Source organism: Alternaria rosae (assembly GCF_020736505.1).
Source record: "Alternaria rosae strain MPI-PUGE-AT-0040 chromosome Unknown BKA58scaffold_7, whole genome shotgun sequence".
NCBI lineage: Eukaryota > Fungi > Ascomycota > Dothideomycetes > Pleosporales > Pleosporaceae > Alternaria > Alternaria rosae.
Window position 1 is genome coordinate 138,366 of NW_025763576.1, and position 23,079 is coordinate 161,444.

Genomic DNA, 23,079 nt, shown 5'->3' on the forward strand with positions numbered 1-23,079 from the left:
TTCTTCTGAATAAACAGCCTGCAGCTATCCCTAGTACACGATAGAGCCCAGTTATCCTGAACTCACATCCGGAAATATCAAATACCAAACTGCCGCACCACCTCTGACCTGAACATCTCATCCTAAATAACCCCAATGTATACCCCAAACCTCAATTCAGTACGTCGTCCATCCTCTCCACCGTCCTTGTCTTCTCGAAACTAACACCCAACTCACTAGAATCATCCACAATGCCACCCACTCAAACTACTCCTTCAACGCGTAGAGATAGCCTCATCCTCATGCCCATGCCCATCCCCACCTGCTGCCCCGAAACCATCGAACAAGACCGCTGCCAGCAAACCCAGACGGATCCGCAACTCCAGCACATCGACGAACTGATGTCGCGGTTGGATAAGGCGATAGCGACGCGGGAGGAGTTGACAAGGTGGATAAACGGCGTAAAGATTGAGAGAGAAAATGAAGAGGCCAGACACTTGTGCGATGAGGTGTCGATCGAATGGGAAGACTTGGGCGAGGTGTATGGGAAAGAAGGGAATTGGTATGTTATGGGCGAGAGGGAGGAGGGCGTTTTAGTAAAGAGGATGTGGAGGAGGAAGGGGGATGCTGAGAAGGGGAGGGGAATGGTTAGGTAGTTGGGCGGTGTGGTGTGATCGTTGGTGATCTGAATGGAAGGGGAGGAAATGGGAAGGGTGGTATTATTGTATCCTCATCGTTCTTCTTCTCCTTCTAGCTCATCAATGTATACCTCATCTTCTGCAATACCTCCTTCCACCCATCGCGCCGCCACCCGTCCCGTCTCTTCTCCTACACCCCGCGTCCTGCTAGCAGGTACGACGTGCATGCCATGGTTCGCATTGGTAACAACTACAAGCTGCGATTTTGCCTTCAGCTTCTCCCTTGTTTCGTTCAGCAGATCGATGGGGCACATGCCGTCTTCATCGCCGCTGATGAAGAGGATGCGGACTCTCTTGGGTAGGTCGAGGAGAACTTGATCGCGTAATTCGTCTTTGGGGCCGAGGAGTGGGTAGGAAACCAGTATCAGCTGTATGCTCAGCCTTTCTCTTTGGGAGTCATCTAGTGAGGCTAGGTGTTCGCTAGCAGCGATGACGGCAGCTCGAGCGCCCATGCTTCGTCCACCTAGTAACAATGTCTTCTCACCAGCCCTTTCCTCTTTGGCTCCCTCTAGTGCAGTCTCTTGGCTGGAGTTCAGCTCATCAATACATGCGTGGAAGCCTTTCGTCCGCGCCTTGAGATTCATGGAGCCCTGAAAAGCGAGGACGGGGCACGAAGAGGAAAATCCAGAACAGAAATTTACTACGGCGTCGGCGGAGAGCGTGCCGCCTGCTCCGTGGGTAAAGAAGAGGGTTGGTAAGGGTGTGGATAGCGATGTTATGGGAGTGTACTGATGGCATTGGATCGGTTTTTTGACGAGGTCGTGTATGATGGTGAGCGTTGTGTAACTTTGGGGTATTGGATCGCTATCTTCGACTGGCTGTGCATCTGCTTCAGATTTCGCACCCTTTTGAGATTGCCTCTTAGGCTTGGCCGCACGTTGTCCTTTCGGCGCTTTTGGTTCCGCCTCAGGCGAATCATTCAGTAAGTCTGGCAATTCTTTCGCTTGTCCTGTGTTTGTTCTAGTAGATGAGCGCGTGACACGCCTTTTGGACTCGGGTGTCGAAGCTGGCTCAGCGGCCTTTTGGCGTTTTGGTGGCATGTTCGCGATGGCTTGGAGGTGCGCACTTGTTCGATTGCGACCTTTTGGATGTTGCTCTCAAGTAAGGCTTATTGCCGTCGGTTACGAGAAAGATCGAGCGTCGTTCGCGCGTTGAAGGTCGCTGTGACGTACATAAGCGACGTTCAGCCCCCAGCCACTTCCCAATCCCTGCACCACCTCAATTTACAACGGCGCAGCTTAGGCTAAAAACGTTCGCAAGCGAATAACAAAACGTCTTTCGATCCTTTCGAAGCGTCGAGCAACTTCTATACTACGCAAAATTTCTGGCCCATTTCGCTGCACTCTAGGTTCGTGGCGCTGAAGAACCTTCGCCCATGTGCACATGATGCAAATCTAGGTATCAGTGTTCCCCGACACTCCCCTCAGACCTGTCCGAGAACTCTTCCATGACTCGATTCCACGGAGCCCCATGTCCTCTCATCTTCTTCAGCCGCCCGTCCTCTTCTGATGTCCGCAGAGCTTCTGTTAGACGCTTCCTGGGCCTAGGTGTCCCGTATCATTTGTCTCGTAAGCGACAGTACCAAGGGCTCCCATCGAACGCGTCATAGAGAACTTTGTCTGGACAGTCTGCTGCTGCTGATGAAGCTTGCCAACGCGAGTCGTTATGGGTAATGGCAATGAAACCTTCTTCTGTCGTTTGGTAAAGCGCCGGCATGTAAGAATCAACTTTGGTAGAGTGATCTTTCATACCAGTGGTAGTGGGACGTTTTTCTACCCGCTCCATGTCTTCGGGTACGCGTGTATTGGTCGGAAAGCTAGAAATTGCCTTTTCCCTGTCTAGTTGGTCCGGCTCTTCTCTATCTCGTTGCTTGGAAAGCAATTGCCCAACCTCCGACAAAGACAATGGTAGCCTTACGGCTGCAGCTTTCGTCAATTTCTTGATGTCCTCCATTATATCGGTCAGCGGAACCATGTAACCATCCTCGAAGATGTCGTCAGCCACTACCTGGCCGTAGACGGATATACGCCAAGGGGACACATCCATCCGGCGGCCTCGACTTCGAGTCAAAGGCGAAGTAATCCACGTGCCAGATGCACCGCCCGGTATACTTTTAGAAGCATCTGTGTAGATAGAAGGTTAGTGCGACTCGTGACTGCTTCCATACGGTCTCATTACCTAATGTGAGTATATGTGCCTGAACGAAGTTATGTCCCGATGGCGTCAGAATCATTGAGATATCCCGGGAAATTGTGCAGTTCAAAGCGACTTCTGCACCGAAGTATAGCTGGGCGGGCTGTAGGTCTTTCATGGTACCAAGCACGACTTCTCTTTCTGGAGCTTTCGTGTATAGTGATTCAATCTGGGTCGTACGAATACGTTCGATCAATGCCCAATCTCTGTCTCGAGCCTCACGGGAGAACGAAACTTCCGCCAATACCATGCCCGTCCACGCTGGTTCACTTCTCGGTCCAATGAAGCTTTCGAGGAGACTCTGGCCACGATCCTCGGCGCTGTGTTCTGGGATGCCTGTGATATTATCTTCCAAATCACTTGAATCTGGGGAGGGTATCGAACCGCCCCACGGCCCATCTGAAGATGGACTGTCAATCCCTGTCTGCGGGAACACATGACCCGCTGTCAAGCCGTAAACCACCTCTGTACCATCAAAATTGCTGACCAAGATGTATCCTCCTATCGCAGCCGAAGATGTTTTCCCATGATATTTTGTATCAGCCTGAGACGAGGACGAAAAGGTGCGCAAGATGCTGCCGTCGCCCGTTGGAAGCCCTGAGGACATCGTCACACGGCGAGCAGATCCACCAGTCTTAGGTCGAGGCGCGTGACCGACCACCACCACGTGGAAGCTTTCTCGGCCGGGTTCGTCGAGTTGACATAGACGTTGGGCCATGTCTTGCTTGAAGAACTTCTCTGCTCTCTTCTTGACTGGCTCTGGACACAGAACGACAATCCATGGTCGAGCTGAGTCTTCGTCTTGTCCCAAAAACATCAGCCGGATAGCTGTGGGTCGATGTTCATGCCGACTTTTGCGTAAATACGCAGCTAAAGGGCCAGAAAGACGGCTCATAACGTCCTGAAAACGTTTCCTCGTGTCTTCGCTTACTGTCCGTTGGAATACGTGCATACCTTGAATCATACGAGAAGGATGCGAGGCTATTTTTGGTGCAATATGTGGTTCTTGTGGAGGCATTGTCGAAGCGCAGCTGTTTGGGGTGGTTGCTGTCACCGAGGCTGATCGAGCACTGGGACTTCTCGGTGGGCTTCTGTAGCCGGAACATGTAGCAGACTCATCAGTTGCAACTTGCGCTCGAGGTGGTGTGGGCCGCGGGGTCTCCATGTTGTCGGCGTGAGGATTCCAGGCGCGGACCCTTCGATGTGTAGTGACAACCGACGAGAAATGATCGCATGAGACGATAGAAAAGGCCGCATACTCCGCACACCTGTTTCGTAACCGGTGAGCCTGAACATTCAATTGTGGGCTGTGTGCATGCGTATCAGCTACTCGAATGAGCGCCGCTTCATGATTGGGCGCGCTCAGGATACGCATGCACGTTGCGAATCCGACGCCCAATGAAGATGCAGCCACTTGCCTTAGGCTATGCATCATCCGCCACGCAATGTGAGTACATATAAGCACGCAACGCTGCCTTGACGGAGCATAGCTGAGTGCTCCAGGCTAAGCTCCTATTCGTCTTTGCTTGAATCATCGTATGGCTGAAAGAATCGAGTTTTTCCCTTTGCACTCCACGACTGACAGTGATTTGCAGCAACTGGGCCAATGTCTGTGGGGATGGCGGCTATGCGACCATTGTCCAGGTAAACCGGCATGTTCCAATGCGCAATGTTTCTGGGGCCGAGCGAAGCGACAGGCTGCTTGCTGGACTCGTTACAAGACCTTGACGGCAACCTACGTACCTGAGCTGTTCACTCCGCGCCCAGCATTGAGGTCGCATGGAGATCTTTTGGACCTGATTCAGCTTATCCAAAGTCAACCTCATAGCACGCGAGAGGAGATGATTCAGCACCATTTTGTGGGACAGCGCATCGGCGACGCAGAAGCTCCTGCTACAATAGATCAGCATCGCGCCATGGATCTTGCAGCCAGCATCTTGTTCTTGGTCGATTGCGGAAACACGTGTGAGCGCGCGAACCTCTTGGAGGAAGGTAGCTCATCACTGCCATGGCGAGATGGTGTTTCCGCACATGACTTTCTCGTAGAAGCATTTCCAAAACGACCCAATCCATCTATCATATCTGGGAAGGAAAGAGTTGAATGGCCGGTCGTAACAGCTGCTGTGAGCGCGAATGAGTTGCGGAGGGTCCTCGAACTCCGCCTAGAAGCAACGACTGATCTGCGAAGTCATCTACTACTGGATCGTGAAAGAGGTGTACTGAAGGTCTTCCATTGTACGGCGATGCTGAAAGAAACTCTGTTAGTGTCTAGAAGTCAACCGACAGCGTGTATGCTACCGCGACAGCTCATCTTAGAGGTGTTTGACACCATACATAACGTCCTGTTTCCCTCAGATAGCGAGTCGCAGGCCCTTCTCTCGTCACTTGTTGCAAAACACGGTTTTGACGAAGACCTCATGAGATTCGAATCCTGGGATCATTATGGGCATAACGACACCATACTTTCGTATCCCTACTTTGGCAATCGACTGGCAGAGCTCTACGAGGAACTGCAAAATCCAAAACCGCGAACTCGATTGGAGAGCTGGTTTGAGCGAAAGAGCGGCGCAAGGTACATGCTGATGGCAACGATGATCGGTGTTTTCATCGCGGTACTCATTGGAATCTTAGGGCTCGGAATCTCCGGTTTCCAGGCTTACGTGTCGTACCAGCAGTGGAAGCATCCTGTGAAGGATGCATGAGTTGAAGACAAGTGTTTCGAACGCGGAACAAGCGGTGACGGGCGCGTGGAGGCTTTCCCCGATGAATTTCGGTGAGGATACGATGGAGAAAGATGGGATGGTGGGGAAAAATGGGTGGCAGGGAGGAACAAGCGAGACGGCACCCGCGCCCGCGCACGCGACGCGGCTCCTCAAGATAGCACCCGCGGAGGTTGATTGTACTACTTTCGACTTACGCACACCAACGACTCACACACTGCACGCATCACATAGCAGTGCATCCGATACTTTCCTTGAATGACACGTATAATGAAAATCTTCCAGTTTTCTTACCCTGACTCGGGAGCCGCTCGGGAGCCGGGTACAGAATGCCATGACATTCCCGCGAAACGACCGAGAGTCATTAGATGTATAGTCATCATCATTTTACAAGCTGTCGGTCAATGACAAATGCAACAGTGTTGGTAAAAATCCGGGTCGACCGTGTTGAAACTTCCTCAATCATGCGAGGTATCACTGATCAGCTCTTGGCCATCACATCTGGGCATCACAAAAGACACGAAGCCGGTTTCCTACGGTACTCTGTAGGGTTAAATCCTATGCTTTGTAAAAAGAAACTCCTCGTATTCGTCTCCACGATGTCCGTTAATGCAAGATGTTTCATGGCGATCTCAATGGAGGAATGCAAAGTCCCGAAGCAGCGTCCGCATTACTCGTCAGCCCTCGTATCGCACCCTCGAGTCGCCATCCAGTTCTATGCAACACAAAGTTCCATCTCGACAGGCGGAATAAAGATCCGACCTATAGGAAGCCTACCCACAGTAACGACTCGCAACGATGAGCCGGCAACTGGCACCAACAAGTTATGTCTCAACTGCCATTGCCAAGGACACGGACACTTACGTCCAACTCCTCCATCCCTTCCAACAACCTGTACCAACTTCCCCCAATGTATAATCTTGACATTTACGCGCCTTAAGGATCATGATCTCACTCGGATCTCTTCCAAGCCACCCCGTCCTGCACGCAACTCTCGCACAGAATGCCTAGCTCAGAAATCCCTTTGTCAACCCACAAAGGCCCTTGCTGCTCGCTTCGCTACTGATTGGCCCGGCTACCGCATCTCGCGAATCGAGATCCTTCCATCGATGTGCAATGCAGATAATGATAACGGCAGACGGGGCGTTGCGGCACCGGCTAGTCGAGATGTGATATCGATGATGTATGGTCGTTATTCATGAACGGAGCATTCTCCGATGAGCTGGGGTGGACTGCGCAGCAGCATGTGATGTTTTGCCGTGTCTTTTAGCGTAGGAATGCGGCGTGGTGATTTCGTGATCATTCCTGAGGTGAAAATACCATGTTCGGGTCGTTAAGAAGTTGACGTCTGGGATAGCCATGTTGTTGTTGTGTTTCAAGGTTAGGTTTGCAGGAATAGTCGTACGTTTCCAAGGTTGCGCCGCGGAAGCCGAACCATTGACGACGTATACTAATTCACTGGGTGGGGACATGCGATTTGTTGAGTGAGGTCATGGAAATGCAGTGTTGGATATAATGATTGATTTATTTGATTCGTCGCGCGTGTCCGCAGTGTTTAGGGTTAAGTGGTTGCTACTATAGAGCACTAGCTACATGCATCGGGTTATAGTTGTACAAGGGTATGGCGGTAATGGAGAAGCAGAACAACGCGAACAAGAAGAGATTCATGCAATGCAATGCGACTAGGTATCGTAGACGACCATGCGAAATAGAAGAAATAAGGTGCTTTTAGTATTAAAAGACCACCATAAGAGACAGAATGAATGAAACACGTATACAGAATTCCAGTAACATGACCAAGGAGAGCGAAAGATCCAACTCCGACTGTATCCATAAGGAAAGTGGGTAACCAGTTACCGCGGGGTGCCAACATGCAGGTATTAAGAAAATACCGCCTTCGCCAAAGGAAATGTCGCTAAGGGGGTATCGCAACCAAATCATTCTCCATGAATGTCTCGTATATGCTCTGTAGATCGTGGGTATATCTCGATAAATGTGTGAAATGATGCAATGCGACGGCACCCTAATAACCATGGGGCGCGTTAGATGTGTACTTTTGCTCAGGAGCGTACTTCTGGTCCGTCACGTAATAAGTGTGAGGATGGGGAGCCGCAGGGAACTGCGATGCGTTGAATGGCTGCACGGCCACAGGCGCTGAGGCCCTCCTTTGTTGATCGGGTTGCGATCCGGGGACCTGGGCCTGATGAGGACCGACTGGTGAGCCTTGGGAAGGCAAGGCATGAGCCTCGAAGCCTGCGGATTGAGGCAGGGCGTACGTGGCTGGTTGCGGCGTCTGGTATGCTGAGGTGGGCTGAGTATACGAGCTCGCTGATGTGGCCGATGGAGGGTCGAAAGAGTAGTGGCGCGCAGACTGTGGTTGCGGCGCGTAGTGCGAGGATGGACCAGCTTGTGCGGAGTACTGGGAGGTTGCGGAATGTGGAGAAGAGTATTGCTGAGGGGACGGCGGATGCGTATAGTGCTGCGACGAAGGCTGCTGGACGGAGTATTGATGTGCCGGTTGGTGAGCCGAGAATGGAGGTGCGGCATAATGTTGAGGGCTGTGGTGGCTTGGGCCGTACTGGGACACCTGAGGCCCATGCCAGTAGTCGGGAACTGTCAGATGGAGAGGAGCATGTGTCTGGAGCTGACCCTGCGCACCGATTGACTGAGTAACAGCTCCGATAACGTGATGCTGAACATGGCTGGGCTGGATGTGGTGTGGGTATCCAGCTACCAGGGGCATGTCTTTGCTCTCTTCATCTTCAAGGCTGACCTTCCAGCCATTCAAAAGCTCCGGTCTTGGCTGAATGTCGGCTAGCTTTGGGTCCTGGAATGGTCGCTTCAACTTCCCGCTGACGACGTCTTCAAGACTGTAGTAGGAGATCACATGGTGGTGGGTACCCTGGTACTTGACTGAGATAGTCTTCTTCATCAGGCCACCCTCCTTGAACTCATAGCTGTCGATGAGGGAGCCACAGAATCGTCGCTGTTGGTCGGGTGTCAAGCTTTGGGCGAAGTTGGCGTATACCTTGTTCATAGAGTCGACATCGCCTGGGAGGGACGCGTCGAAGGCTGAGTTCTCGTATTCGTCCTCGGAATTCTCCAACACTTCGCCGGTCTTGGTCCTCATTGGGCCGTTGTTCTCCTTGCGCTTCCTCTTGGTACCGCATGATGGGTTGAGGGCCGACTTCTTCTCTTCAGGCTTCAAAGCTCGCACCAGCTGGCGATATATGAGGCAGTTGTTCATCACCCGACTTGGAGACCAATGCACAGCATCGGTCCATCGCTTGATACCGGAAGCGTTCTCCTCATACACCAGGACGGTTCCAGAAGTGAGCATCTCTGCGCGTTCCTTATCATGCGGCCTGCGGCTGATATGGCTGAGACGGCCTTGAAGTGCGGCCTCCACAACGGTCATGGCATCTTTGGTAGTATCGAGAAATCCCTGCCACGTTGGCTTGAAAGCCGGCTGTGCTTTGACCATGTTACCTGTAACCTGAGGCCTTGGTGGTGGTGGTGTGCTAGTTGCGGTCGAGAGGACGCGAGATGTAGCGATAGAGTGATTGCGAGATGGTTGACGAACTTGCTGTTGCATCGAGGGTGTAAAGCTGGCGTACATGGAAGGATCGAACATATTCGAGTACGCGGGTTGTTGAGTGGTCGGTTGTTGAGGCCAGTTCCAAGAATCTGTGTCTCCGTAGCCTTCCACCTTTTGCACGCCACCTAGGGACATGTCATGTCCAAAGGGAGGCATCGTCAGAGTCGATGCCCTGATACCTTGCAACATGGGGAAAAGCAGTGTTTGATAGTTTCGACTCCGTTAATGGATTGGCGTATTGAAGCTGGTCCGGGAAACAGAAGCTAGTTAAGAACTTATAACAGCAAAATCATCCGCTGTAACTAATCAGCGCATGCAATCATACTAGGTTGAACAAGAACTTACCAGTGTCGATGTTGCAATAAACGAGTGTTGTCGAGAGTAGGTGTGCGAACGGTATTGGTGATGTTGGATGGGCGGGACGAAAGGCGGGGCAGGTGCGTTGACGATGCAGATGGATAGCTGCGCCGACTGCAGTCTGTGGTCTCGCTTACAGAGAGGAGAATTATGCGTTGGTCGTTGTGATGGGTTGCAGCAGGAGTGGAGGAACTGTATAAAGGGTCAGAAATTGTTTGGATAGTCTCCAAGCCACATGGTGGTAGAGGGGCGGGACTGTGCACGTACTGGCGCTGCAGATGCAAACAACGATACGGAGAATGTAGCTCGCCGACAGGAGGTACCAGAGAGTGGTCCAGGGAACGGGTACAACTATGTATAATTGGGGGTTAATATCGATGCGTCGGCGAATTGCGAAGCAACCAGGATGTTAGGGTAGGCAGGCCCTGGGACGATAATAGGGAGTGGAGGTAATAGTAGCAACGGCGGCATCAGCCAGCGGACATGGACATGGCTCCTTGGGATTTAACGCTATCCAGCCTATGACAGCTAGGATGGGCTGTCGGAGATAATTGGCGACTCCTGGCAATGACTCTGATGGATGGGGCAGGTCAAGCGTGAGGGAATATGCACGACTTGCGACAGAGCACGAAGGCAATACGTCGTGATGGAGTGCCTGGGAGGGAAACGCTTGTCTCCGGCGGCCATGACACACTGCGAGACTGGCCGCTAGGAAGGCTTTACCTGGTTAGGATGGCAGACAGTTGATGGCCACAGTAGCGCAGCGATCGCCCCCTGCTTCGCGCACTGCTAGGCCCTGGACGGAGACACTGGACATGTGAGGCAGTCCTGCTGGGGATGTTCGCCTCCAGCCATCCGCCAGTTCGTGGGTCTGGCCCATGAGACGATCAACGCACACAAGCAGCCTTCCCTGCGCCCAATCCACCGCCGCCCACCGCACCATTGCCAGCTAAAATAGTGCGCCATGACTCCGCAGCTGCCAGGGCCTGACGTTAGGACAGCGTAAGCTTCATGTTCCTGGACGGCGGCCGCTGGTGAGGCAGCACGCGAAACTCTTTTCATCCCGCAACGTCCTGGACCCAGAAACGGCCGTCCGAATGCATTGAAGAGGAGTATCGGGTCAGCATGAGCAATGCGGCCTTTCCGCGTGGCTTCAGCAGGCCCGAAGTCGGTCGGATGCTGAGGAAGCGGTGCGGAGATGGCCAAGAGAGCAGGATGCAGCCGGAACAAGGCACAGCGCAGACGTCCAGCATGGCGACTGGGATGCGATTATGCGAATCCGAAAGAGACTAAGCGTCATGAGCAGAGTGGCCAAGGACCACGCACACTGGTCTAATCATCGCGGATCCGGGACGGTGCGCTATGTTTCACACGGTCGCGTCTGACCTGTGGCCCTGCCCAGCAGCCCCAGCTGTTGTCGACCAACCCCTACATCAAAGGTTCGCTGCGGCCATGCAAACGTCAACACCGCACCACCGTCGGTTGGGGTACCCAGGGCGATGAAAAATCTCCCGAGAATTGCGCATCTCCGCGCGGGTTGCGTTGGGTATGGCTCAGTCCTCACACTTTGGCTTCGCTTCCGCGAAGGGCATCGCTTGATCAAGTGACGACCGAACGCAGCCTAGCGTGCACGTGCCGGGATGCTGTCCTTCCCCTACATCCTGGAGAGAATCATGCACGCCCATCACACTCCATCTGAAAAATTGCACCGCTCAGCACGCCGTGACCTGCGAACTTCTCCAATAGTCCGTGTAAGATGCGTCTACCGTAAGCCTGAGATTTGCAGCTATGTCGCCTTCCAGACAAGCACACCATGGAGTTGTGGGGTCACGGCTTCCGCTGCCACCCATTCATACTTGGACCGCCATGCGACTGCATTTGGAGACGTCTTCAGGCGGTTTGACGCGGGGCTGACAATGACGACAATGCAGCCGATACGTGACGACCAAGCGGGTCCTGGTGCAGTCGCAGCAACAGAACTGCATAGCCTACTGCAGAGGCACCTCGGTGACTGACGCGGTATCCTTGCCCTGAGGGCCAGGGATAGAGCCGCGTCTACTCTCCCCAGACGTGCGCTTCAGCCTTGATCGTCCCTTGCAAGCTCACTTGGTGAGTTATCATCTAGTCAGGAACGTCATCTATAGCCGATGATGTGCGGTGTGCCGATTAGCCAGACACTGGACGGCGCTATCAATTCCGGTCCGCAGCCAGGTTTGTGAGGCGCGAGTCAGTGCTGTCCTGCAAGTCACGCACTTCGCCCTTTTCGGCCGGGCGGCATTGCAGATGTTCTCCTCGTCTGGTTAGGGTGGGCATCACTTGTCTCCGTGCGTTAGCATCGCTCTCTTTGGAGGCTTGCTGACACCGCGCCTGACAGCAACCAGGTTTCAACGGCTATCGCTAAATGCTAGGAGGTCGCATTGAGAAGACGACTGCATTCTGGCCACGTCCGAGAGGAATCGACTAGACATGTGCTAGCTGTCCGCTGGCCTCAAGTGTCTCTCAGCGACAATTGATAGCTGGGGGACGCATGTTCGCCAATTGTGGCGCGCCCCTCCAACGCATTGCTCAGACTGGGAACATCGTTGCTTTGCAAGCTCTTAAACAAAGCAAATATAGGTCCCGGACATATATACAACCAGCATCGACTCAGGCCGCACGTTCGCAATCCGTCGTTGATCAGTGAGTCCACTCTCAACCTGGAATCAGGTCATCAGGTTATCACAGACTGTACTAACCTACTCCTCCTTGCCATGTTCGCGTTTCAATTGCAATAGCGCTGACGCGGATTAGTTTTTTTTTATTCTCCAATACACGTGCTCATTCGTGTCGTTATGGTCTGATTTTCTCGCAACGAGACCTATCGCGTCCACTGCTAACCGCGCTATTCTTGCTGCTATGACCAGAAGTTCAGCTGCGCCCACGAATCGTCAAGTCAGGACAAGACATGTACCTTGTCGGTTTCGAGGCAGGCTCTCGCAGATAGCTCATTGAGTCTGCGCCAGCGTCTCGCCTGCCCCGGATTGTTCCCGAGGCGCAGGTGGCAGCGAGTGTGACTTCAGTTGCGCGGGTAGGCGAAAGTCGGCTACGATCAGCACAACTTGGATGATGTGATGTCTTTGCACATCAACCGCGACGCGCTAAACACACAGCAGGGTCTCGTTGCGTACGGTACGATCACGGCTCAGTCGCAAATACCGCATCGATCCTACTTTTGGAGTGGACATGATGACTGCGATGGTGCCATGTAACATTCTGCAGCATCTGCTCGACCATCACACCGACGCGCAAATGCACAGCAGCGTCACGATAATCCTCCCGTGTAGCCTGTATCACGTGTCGACATCATCCTTGGTTTTCATCGCCCTTTTCGGCATCGAACGGCCTCGCAGTTGGGGAAGAGAAAAGCGACTCAACATCTCCTCGTCGTGAACGTCAACTTGAGTCAGCATTTACGCAGTCCAGATCCTGTTTCGTCAACGTTGAGAAAGCCGGCATGCCTTCGACCTGGGAGAGACACCATGACGATCAAGCCCTCCCGGCGTTCAGTCTACCCAGGATCACCCCCGGCATGTTCTATTGACTGATAGCGTACCTTGGCGCCATCCGCGGCGAGATCCACCCTCAGCGTCCATTTACTCCTCGTGTTGGGCATATTCGCAGGTCGGCAAGCTCCATTAGACCATATTCCATACTGCACAGGTGCGCAAATGGGTGCACATGACGGGGATGATCTACGCCGGAAGATGAGGTCCCTGGACGATCCTGGAGATCCGGATCGTACGGATAATTCCTGCTAGCAATGCGCTAAGCGGCTATCTTCCGCGGAGCGCAAAGAGTGCGAACATCGTGTGCGGCGAACTCCTCCCCAGGGACCAGAGCAAAGCTTGTTTCGGGGCTACTTCGGCCAATGTCGAGTCCTCATTTGTCAAGCGTAATGGAGGGGTCCGGCCCGCGCAGCTGTAGTTGAAAAATGTAAGTGCGGACGCCACGTGAACTTGGTTGCACACCCAACCTGCAGTTTTATTCTCCTGAGATTAACTCCAGTGCAGAACTTATTCGCCCCGCTGCAGTAGCATCCGGAGCATTAATCGATGTTTCATCCAAGACCCTGCTTGGATGCTGTAGGCAGATGTTGGAGCGGAAGGCACCCACGACTATCGACTCGCCGGACTTGTAACTAAGGACATCGTTTGTTGCACAGTTTCGTGGCATCTGACATTCCCGTAACTCCCGCTGTTGGCTTCATACGACGTTACCTGTCTCGTCGCTCGCACCTCGGCACAACATCCAGGAACATCACTTCAGCCATCATGCGTCACAAACGGCGGCGCTGTTTCTTTCTCGTGTGGCTTCAAGCACGCCGTCGGTACCCTTAAACACCACGGTCTTCGTCCGCCATGGCGTATTGCGATTGGCTGGCTAGCTGCTAGCACATCAATAGATCGTCTAACATTGCCGTCGAATAACGCCACTACGCACCGTCAGTTTTCGATTGTGGTGTCAATCTGGGCCAAGATATGGGCTTGCCAGAATTGCCCGCGAGGTCACATTGTAACGTCAACTGGGAGAGCACCCTCACCTTCTCACCTTGTCAATGACTCAATCATTTCTGAGGGCTGGACTTGCTCTCAGCGGCGCCTGTCACGTCACTACCTAGCTACCTCATACCTTCTGGACCTGCTCGAGGCGACTAGCCATATGCTACTTTCTCGTGTTCAACAGTTTCACTAACCGGCTGTATCCTTAACTCTGTCGCCCTGATGTTCAGCCTCGTGGTTTTGGACGAATGAGCTACGTCGGGGCTATAATCCGAATGTTGAATTAATCCTATTCGCACAATGGACTCTCGATTATCGAGCAAATTTCCTGCAGTATGGTACGACTTTGCACCAGCAGTGTTTCAGCCCATTGCCATTTGGATGCCGCATTGAAGTGCATGCTCCACTGTCTCTAACGTCGAGCCAGACTTGTGTGCTGCAAGTGCAATACATTGCGGAATGACGTGCGTTAGAAACCTTCCTGGCGCAGACCTTCGTGTAGCAGGATACGCGAATCCACTCAACAAGATCGGAGACATCTGCCAGACCCGGCGAGTTCTCGAGACAGACATCCAGTCCACATTCGTACGTACAAGCGCGGTAAGATCACGCACTTGAGCTGTCAGCTTTTCACTACTGTACTATGACCGTTGCTTCACTACTGCTCCGCCGTTGAAGATGTCGGCCTAGGCTAGGTAGCCCAGGAACACGCCCTTCTGACGAAGTTTGTTCAGCCACTAGTCCACAGCCCCTCCGAAAATGTGAGCTCGTCACAGACGTTCGCTCACGCCCGCATCGCAAACGCAAGGGACACGCTGTTTCACCAGGCGGGCCACTCCGTATTCAAAAATCCTTCAGTGCATCTAGACGCTGATCCGCGAGGTCTTCCCGACCACCTTCACTCCAAGGCCCTTATGCGGTTGACGTTGTGTGCGCGGATCAAGAGACAGCCTTAGCGGGCCTTTCCGCCCTCGATGCTCATCACGGTCTCACCACCTTCATCCGTGTATTTCTTCATGTTGGTTTGAACTAACTAGAAAACTTGGTTGTTTCAGACATCTTTGCCACGTGGGAGGAAGGTGGAAATTGCGGGGAGCTGGGTCGGACAGAGCGAAACTGACTCATTCAGCAATGACATCCACACACCTCCAGCGGAACAGTTGGCCGATGACGATGGTAGTCTGCCACCGACCATTTTCGGCTTGTCGAAAGACGAAGAACATCGGATTCGGACGACTGTGATGCGGTACTAAGCTACAACGCCACCACGAATCTCTATGACAGCCCTGAAATCTAGGCGCGCTACATCGTATTATGCAACACCAAGCTGCGCCGCTCACGATGCGTCGATATGGGGAAACATCAGCGAGCTGCACGGCAATACCCTCTCACATGTGCACACCAATCACAAACCCGCCAGCAATCTTATCTCCATGAAGCTCTATTCTGTCCTCTCGATCGCTGCAAGGGGTCTTGTCCGGTAGGTTTGATCGAAGCCGAAAGTTTGATCACTGCAGGCATTGCATGATCGAACACTTCGGTGCGGACCGTTTGTCTGGACAGGACATCCGCAAGTTACGTGTCAACCTTACCACCCACCATGCTGCACAGCTCGCGATCCTGCAGATAATTAAAGTCTTTAATGATGCCATGATGATCACTTCACAACATTTAGCGGCGCCGTTGGTCTGCTCTTTGAAACAAGTCCGATGCTGCAAGATGTGCAGGAGTGATCTGGGCACCTAGGTGAGAGAGCTAGATATCGATACCCTGCGCGTGCGTCTTCCCCAACGAAACGCTTGCAGTAATGATTGGGCACCGGTGCGACATACCACCAGATACCCCATTGCCTCTTGGAGTAATGCCGGGACATGCTCATCTCCCATTCCAAGCTTGTGGATGCCCCAATGTGGTCGAGCAAACAACGAGCATCCTTACATCTCATGCCCAACAACGCCCGACAGGGCCAACACGTTGGAACTTGTTGAGAAGAGTCACAAAACCGGTTGCAATCGTGAGGGGTGGCAACCGCACTGGTTGTTTAGGGCTGACTGTGTAGCACTCGTTTCGTTCATGATCAGCAGATAAACGGTTGCTGATCTCTCCGAGAGAAGGACCGAAGAAGCCGTTGGACATGGGGAGCGGAGGCTTCGCGCCGTCCACGGTTTTTTGCTTATCTCGGGGGATCTGTGACTGGGGTTTTACAAGATTGTATCCGGTCGCGGTTTCTGCGGTGTTACTCGTTGGGGTAATAGGGCTGTTGGAGCTCGTACGCGCGCGATCGGGATGTTGTGGTGAGTCGGTCAATACAGGGGATGTGGCAATCAATAGTGATGCTGAATGCGGGTGCATGGAGCAGTGACTGAGCCGCGTCGTTCATGCTGGGTTGAGCGGCTCCAGCTGCCTTCAATGGCTGACGAACCCCGCAAGGGAATGCGCGTTCGCTCTTGCATGCGCTGGACGCGCACTGCAACGTCTCCCAGGAAGCTGCCTTCTCAATGTGGCATCCATTTGCCCGCGATAGCGTAGTCCCTTTGGGAGTTCCGTTCCTCTCGAGCCTCATTATTTTGAACTGGGCTCATACGTTGGCATGCTAACTGCCGTGTTCGCCCAAAGTCTGACATAAGATCAATGTGAGCATGATCAGTGCACGGAGGAGGCAATCGCCCCTTTTCCCATTCCTTTCACAGTGCATGGCGAGGTTGCATACATGTGGTTGCGAGAGACGTAACGTATTGATAGTGGATATTGGGTACGTAGTGAGTGTTGGTGGCAATACATGTCTGCAGCAAGTAAAATGAATGACGGGATTACCAGGGCGAGGGCACATTTGACCCTTCGCCCAAGATATTGTTCAAAGTCACGGATGAGCTACTTGGCCCTCCCAACTTTCTGCCGTGTGCTTCCAGGAGCTTCTCTTGACAAAAGCCGATGAGCTTCTTTCGAAACTCGGGATTGCTAAGTGTGCACAGCTGATGATGATTGCAATCAGCTACCATCATCTCCTCGTTTGGCAAGCCCATCTTGGCTAATTCGTGAATGACTATCTGTGGTACATGTTAGAACATTTCTCCGTGAAGGGCAGTCATTGATGATTGGATATATGCTATCTTTGTTACGTACCACAGATTTCTCTGCTCTCCATCTGCGCCCCAGCTTCGTCTTTTCTACTCGCATTGCGTCGCTTTCTCGGCCATCCCAGACTGATAGGATAAGTAGACAGGGAACAGATTGCCCGATACACTTGTCGAACTCCTCTGGCAGAGAGCGGAAATATTCGGTGTCTTCCAGGTCTAGGAGCTTCCTAAGAAGGGGCTCTGACTTTCTGGATGTAGGTGGTCTCGTAGTGACGCCTAGTATTCTCTCTCTATCTGTTGAGTTTGTTTTCGTAAGGTGGGGAGTTCTGAGCAGAGCGATTCCGACTGCTTTGTGGACTATGTCCTCATACCAACGGCTGGGAAAAGTTCGGAGCTGTGGCCCACCTGACTTCCAGAAGATCTGGCTGGTATTAACATCATTCCATCTTCGTTGCTGCGTGAACGTACGCCTTTGATGATCATGCCTCCGACACCGTGTCCCACAAAAACCATAGGTATGGGCATAGTCTGCAAATTCTGTTAAATGAAAAGCTTTCTCTGAGAGTATGAGTACTGACAACAGTCTGCTCGCGATGTTCGTGAAGCAAATGCATCATTATATGCGAACTCTCCCACAATTGATCGCAGCGGCGGATTCCTTTTCCATTGACTCTCAAGCCATGTTCCAGTGCGAAAACTTGTATGTTCATGAGGTACCTTGTGAAATCGCATACAAGTGGCTCATTGTGGAATCCATCTCAGCTCCATACCTCGACAAGAGGATCGCGCAGACCTGGTATAACGATGATGGTATACATGTCAATATCCAAGAATGAGTTCTTATCGTATATATGTACTTACAATGCATCTGGGTCCATCGTGTGCGTGAGATCGTTCGGCAAGGACAGTGACCTGAGCTAGCAGCCTTTTTACTGAACAATCGAAAGATCTTTTGACCATCCCGGACTGACCGGGCTGATCTGGTGGAGAGAAAGTGAGGAAAATGGCATCGCTTTCGTCCAGTCGCCGCTGGGTGTTCTTGGTGAGGTCTACGATGTTGACTGAGATGGTGATGCCTCTGATATGGTCGTACTGGGCGGAAGAATATAGTTATTGACTGCGATAGGCCGATCAAAATACTCACCAGACTCTCTTAGAGACTCTTTACTGTCTAGAGCAGACTGTAGAGTGACTGATAGTGTCACGTGTAATAGTGTTGTACCAGCAGAGAGGCGCTCTTCGTCCGAAGTTGTTGGATCTTTCATGCTTTCAACTCTTTTTGACGCTGTTAGGCTCCTAGCTTCCATTCTCGAGCCAAGCGGTGATTCTTGAGACCGTGACGGGTCTTTCTGCAAACCATCCTCAGTCAGTAGATTGGACGTGGCTGAATAGTTAGCAGCTATTAGTAGTTTTTCTACTAGGGTTGTTAGACCGAGGGCATTGTCGTGTGAGTCCAGCTAAATGGCATGAGACTTCCGGCGTGAACAAATGTAAAGGCTGTTCATGGCTATAGCCTGGAAGTGAGGTAGCCATGTGCGCCAAGGGGAAGCAGCGAAGGCCCGGGATTGAGCAGATACAACAACGACAAAAGGATGGCCGGGTAGCGACGCAAGAATTGTGGCGGGAAAATATGCGAGGAGTTCGATGTACTTCGGAAGCAGCAGCGGCGTCATAATGCAACCCCAGCCTACCTCGCCGATGTATTCAGGTGGCATGGCAGGCACTGCCTATCTCGCCTCCGACCGCGTATAGGTGGAGAAGATTAACCCTATAGTTCTTCTCATATCTATATTGACCAGCCTTGCGCTGTATCACACAGCCTCTCCCGTGTCTATTCGCAGCTTTGACGGCCCTTCCCTCACAGCCAGAAACAACTATCCCTACTCCTTCCATTCGCTCTCTGACGATACATCGCCACCCTGTCAAACCCCACGCCTGCATACTCCCATCCGGTGTTGTCTTTGTTTCTCACCTTCTACAACAAGTGGTCGGGTGTTGCAGTTACTCTCCAGCTTTTCCACGATTGTCGATCAATACTTCGCAAGGTCAGTCGAAGTAGCCCTTGCTATCATCGCGACTGCTGACCTAGCGATCAGGTGAGTGCTTTGCCTAGGTATTGTATGTATGCTGACTAAGCTACCAGGTATGGGAAGCATCTCGTCCAGATGTACAACAGCTACCAGAATGTGGACAAAGAGATCAGCGAAAGGCTGTTGAAAGTGCAAGCGATCTGGTTCCAGGTCCAATGGCAAGTCAGATTCCTCAAGCACATTCATACGGTGTTAGACAAGGAGTTTCGGATGGTGCAAGACCGGATACTCGGACAGCTGGTGGACAAATTGAAGGCGGCGATGAGCGAAGTTCAGAAACTCGAAAAGAGGCAAGGTCGTACTGACCCCGACCAGAAAGCGACGAAGGACACGCAATACAATAAGTGGAAGTATCCTTTGATCAAGAAGGGTTTGGATGCGGCCATAGGCGAGTTGAAGGAGTGGCAGGGACATTTCGACCCGAGTTGGTTCCATACCATGCGGATATCGCACAACTTGATTGACACCGGACTAAAGTAGTCAAAGCCATCTGCGGAACATGAACCAGTGGGAGTTGCTGCGCGTAAGATCATGTCGAAGGCGAAGACTGTCCGTGACTGCCTCAGGATGGATACACAAACGGGGTTCTATGCTCTTGAAAGCGGGAGAAACGTCAGACTACGTCTACACGGCAATACCGTACTCGACTGCATCTCTCTGCCAGCGCAGCTCCAAACCCCTGCTAATAGCAGACCCTGTTCCCGTCACACCAGGCATCGCTCTCGACATTCAGAACAGAGATGTGCGCGATCTCGCCCACAAGCTCAAAGACACAGACCCGATAAGCTTATGCTTGCTCAAATGCCGCGGCGTTGCTCGCGTGTACGAGCCTAAGGGTTCCCTCAAAGCTTTCGATTTCCATTTCAAGATACCATTCTCCCTACACTCACTGCAAAGCCTACCCAGCGTCTTGATCTAATCGAAGCCAAACATGAGTCTCAGCGTACGCTTCCGCCTCGCACAGCAGCTAGCGCGATCGTTGAGCTACGTTCACATGTACGAGTTCGTGCACAAAGGCATCCGCCCCGAAACAGTCCTCAACTTTGACAGCAGCAAGACCAAGCTCGCACACTCGTTCTTGTTTGGCTTCGAGAAGTTTCGCGCAGATGCAGGCCGAACATCAAAATTTAGTGACTCCGCTTGGGAGAGAGACCTGCATCGTCACCCACAACGCCAGGGATTGGCACCAGGGGAAGCATACAAGATGCAGCACGACATCTACAGCCTCGGTGTTTGCTTGCTAGAAATCAGAATGTGGCGCACACTCGTCACATACGACAGCACGAAAAAAGCGATATCGTCGCAACTCTTACCGCCGCCAGGCTACAGCAAGAAGAACGAAGTGACCAAAGCTACACCGCTCAAGGATACGCTCGTAGGGATTGCGCAGCGCGAACTACCTAGTTGTATGGGTGATAAGTAGACGGAGCTCGTCGTATCGTGCCTGACATGCCTGGATGAAAGCAATCCCGATTTCAACGACAAGAGCGACTTCAAAGATGAAGATGACGTTATCGTTGGCGTACGCTACGTCGACAAAGTCAGTGACGAGACGCTCACAATAAGAATACGATACTAACGAGTTGGTCAGATCTTGCTCAGACTGAGTAACATCTCGGTCTAGATGGTCATGACACGCGATCCTCGTAGCCAAGGTAAATGATGCAAAATCCCGTTTGGAAAGCGACGCATAGTTACCGTAGTGTAAAAAAAAGTACTGCCATCACCTCAGTCCTTCTCTCGTGTGAAAGTCATGAGCTGGAATAATCGCAACGTGATCAACAACGCGTCCCTTCAGCCGTTGCTTCTCTTAACGTACGTCGTCGTTCGACCACTTAACGCATCCAGTCACCGCCTTAGAGGAAGACTCACCGCCGCTTTCACATGGTCAAAGTAAACGCACCGACGCATGACCGGGTGTCCATCGTGCACGCTGCTGAGCGACGTAGTGTGCGAATAGCTCTATTCCTTGGAGCAGTTACGGAGACTCCATGTCAAGCGCCTAACGATGTGTCGAAACAAAATTTTGGAGCTCATGGCTACCTATGGAGAGGGAACCGGGTGTCTAAGTCTTGGTTAAAGCAGTACAGAGGAAGAAAGTTCGATGGCAACCACCGTTACCAAGTATCCACGTCCCAATTTATCACCACCTGCAAAGATCCCTCGCGAAAAGACCATCTAAGCTCGAGCGCGGAAGACAGGAGAAGAAGTTCGATTGCGCTTCTCCCTCCGTAATCCGATCCATGTACTAAAAAAAGAGCGTAAACACACAACAGCGGGGATTCCCCAATGGTTACCCACCTAAACACGAATACGCCGGTACGATGCCGGGATTTCCAGACTTTGCATTGACAATGTTCTCGAAATGGTTGTCCAAGCACTGCAGCAAATACTGCCAGCGCTGCTGGAGCCCACCTTTACGAGCGACAAGTAACATCGTCTCCTGATCTTCCATCGTATTCGACTGAAGGCGACCACACCCCTCTCCCAACGCGAATGTTCACACCGTTAGTTTCGAAGGCATATCCTCGGCATGAATGTTTTCTGGAGACGACATTGCTGTATCTATTTTGAGCGTCTTGCCGGCCGAGGCCGTGGCCAATCAGCGCTCGACAGGGGCATGCGCTTTACCTCTTCTGGTTACCTGCCAAGGGCTTCGGCCCTATGCCGTGGCAATTGTGCGTCATTTCCGCCCAAATCCTCATTAGACGGTCATGGGTGGGGTGCGCGCCACAGCCGGTGCTGGCCATATCAGGGTCACAAAACTGGGGATACGATAATTATCCGACTGGATGAAGTCATAGCGTTGCACTTTGGTCGTCGGCGCCGAGTGTGGGCACCCTTCAGCCTCGTTGAGGACAGGCATGATGTAGGACAAGGGGAGGAAATACGAGATGGCATTTGAATATAAGAGAGATGGGATGCTGCTCTCTTTAGGCCTTCATCCAAACATCATCTCATCAACTCTACACTAATACTTAATCACCACAACCACCACTTCCACACTTCAACAACACCACCTCAACCATCAACATGAAGTTCACCTCCGCCGCCGCTGTCGCCTCCATGGCCGCCATCTCCTCCGCCCTTCCCCAGGCGTCTGTCTTCCCTCGCCCCGAGGCCGGCGATGTCTTCCGCCTGATGTCTCTGCGCTCCGCCACCCCCATCCAGTACGGCAACGTGCAGGCCGCCAACGGCAGCCTCCTCATCAACACTCCCTCCGAGAACAACAAGACCTGCGCCGTCAACGGTGACCGCGAGAACGTTACCAATGGCATCAACTACGCCTCCTTCTCGCTCGACGAGGAGACCGGCAGCGTCTACATCTACACCTTCAACCCCCCTCTCCAGCTGTACGTCGACCGCAGCGGCATGGGCCAGGGCAACGTCCGCTACACCACTGGTGTCCAACCCATTGGCAAGAACCAGGAGCGCGGCCCCTTCAAGATCAACGACGACGGTGACCTTGTCTTCGCTGCTGGTGGCCTCTCCGGCGACATTGGCTTCCAGGCTTGCCCCGGCGCTGTTGGCGGTGGCTGGAAGATCTGGCTCTCTGGTACTGAGAAGCCTGCTGGTTCCGAGGGCTGCACTCCCTTCACCATGAAGGCGCTCAAGGAGGAGACCACTTACAAGTGCCTCTACTCCTCTTAGACGCTGAGTTGGTGGAGATGTTTCGAAACTGTATATATTATCGCATTTGAGCGTCTGCATAGCTTCTTGTTTATAATCTGATAGAATTGGAAATGACAATGACAATGTTCATCTATACACCGCGTTCCTTCTTGCTGTACTTTGTGATCTTCGATTGGAATCTTCAGCTGTTGAGATA

At 52.5% G+C, this 23,079-nt stretch overlaps 7 protein-coding genes across 7 annotated transcripts; 4 read left to right on the top strand and 3 right to left on the bottom strand.

Annotated features, from left to right (window-relative positions):
* Nucleotides 1–709: 709 nt before the first annotated feature.
* Nucleotides 710–3,834, bottom strand: BKA58DRAFT_318314 (uncharacterized protein; the record flags this gene model as incomplete). The annotated part of the gene is made up of 4 exons (XM_046167668.1): nucleotides 710–1,687; nucleotides 2,119–2,210; nucleotides 2,363–2,800; nucleotides 2,856–3,834. 4 exons carry the CDS (start codon nucleotides 3,832–3,834, stop codon nucleotides 710–712), a joined length of 2,487 nt encoding a protein of 828 aa, XP_046022991.1.
* Nucleotides 3,835–4,400: 566 nt separating this feature from the next.
* On the top strand, nucleotides 4,401–5,691 carry BKA58DRAFT_459976 (uncharacterized protein). The gene has a single exon (XM_046174736.1). It carries the CDS (start codon nucleotides 4,409–4,411, stop codon nucleotides 5,570–5,572), a length of 1,164 nt encoding a protein of 387 aa, XP_046022992.1. The 5' UTR covers nucleotides 4,401–4,408; the 3' UTR covers nucleotides 5,573–5,691.
* A 97-nt stretch (nucleotides 5,692–5,788) lies between these two features.
* BKA58DRAFT_202827 (uncharacterized protein) lies at nucleotides 5,789–7,079 on the top strand. Its single transcript, XM_046165864.1, has 2 exons — nucleotides 5,789–5,960; nucleotides 6,011–7,079. The coding sequence occupies exons 1-2, from the start codon at nucleotides 5,849–5,851 to the stop codon at nucleotides 6,790–6,792; spliced, it is 894 nt and encodes a 297-aa protein (XP_046022993.1). The 5' UTR covers nucleotides 5,789–5,848; the 3' UTR covers nucleotides 6,793–7,079.
* Nucleotides 7,080–7,613: 534 nt separating this feature from the next.
* BKA58DRAFT_319405 (camp independent regulatory protein) lies at nucleotides 7,614–9,224 on the bottom strand (the record flags this gene model as incomplete). Its single annotated transcript, XM_046167717.1, has 2 exons — nucleotides 7,614–7,744; nucleotides 8,240–9,224. The coding sequence occupies 2 exons, from the start codon at nucleotides 9,222–9,224 to the stop codon at nucleotides 7,614–7,616; spliced, it is 1,116 nt and encodes a 371-aa protein (XP_046022994.1).
* Nucleotides 9,225–16,555: 7,331 nt separating this feature from the next.
* BKA58DRAFT_459978 (uncharacterized protein) lies at nucleotides 16,556–17,685 on the bottom strand (the record flags this gene model as incomplete). Its single annotated transcript, XM_046174737.1, has 3 exons — nucleotides 16,556–17,130; nucleotides 17,207–17,581; nucleotides 17,629–17,685. The coding sequence occupies 3 exons, from the start codon at nucleotides 17,683–17,685 to the stop codon at nucleotides 16,894–16,896; spliced, it is 669 nt and encodes a 222-aa protein (XP_046022995.1). The 3' UTR covers nucleotides 16,556–16,893.
* Nucleotides 17,686–19,325: 1,640 nt separating this feature from the next.
* Nucleotides 19,326–20,673, top strand: BKA58DRAFT_403237 (uncharacterized protein; the record flags this gene model as incomplete). Its single annotated transcript, XM_046171772.1, has 3 exons — nucleotides 19,326–19,726; nucleotides 19,791–20,072; nucleotides 20,193–20,673. 3 exons carry the CDS (start codon nucleotides 19,326–19,328, stop codon nucleotides 20,671–20,673), a joined length of 1,164 nt encoding a protein of 387 aa, XP_046022996.1.
* Nucleotides 20,674–21,959: 1,286 nt separating this feature from the next.
* On the top strand, nucleotides 21,960–23,018 carry BKA58DRAFT_470673 (uncharacterized protein). Its single transcript, XM_046175197.1, has one exon. The coding sequence runs from the start codon at nucleotides 22,284–22,286 to the stop codon at nucleotides 22,899–22,901; it is 618 nt and encodes a 205-aa protein (XP_046022997.1). The 5' UTR covers nucleotides 21,960–22,283; the 3' UTR covers nucleotides 22,902–23,018.
* The last annotated feature ends 61 nt before the right edge of the window (nucleotides 23,019–23,079 follow it).

Coding starts and splice junctions, on each gene's coding strand:
- BKA58DRAFT_459976 (XM_046174736.1), top strand. CDS start 4,409: ATGGCTGAAAGAATCGAGTTTTTCCCTTTGCACTCCACGACTGACAGT.
- BKA58DRAFT_470673 (XM_046175197.1), top strand. CDS start 22,284: ATGAAGTTCACCTCCGCCGCCGCTGTCGCCTCCATGGCCGCCATCTCC.
- BKA58DRAFT_202827 (XM_046165864.1), top strand. CDS start 5,849: ATGACACGTATAATGAAAATCTTCCAGTTTTCTTACCCTGACTCGGGA. Junction 5,961..6,010: donor ACGACCGAGAGTCATTAGAT/GTATAGTCATCA, acceptor CAAATGCAACAG/TGTTGGTAAAAATCCGGGTC.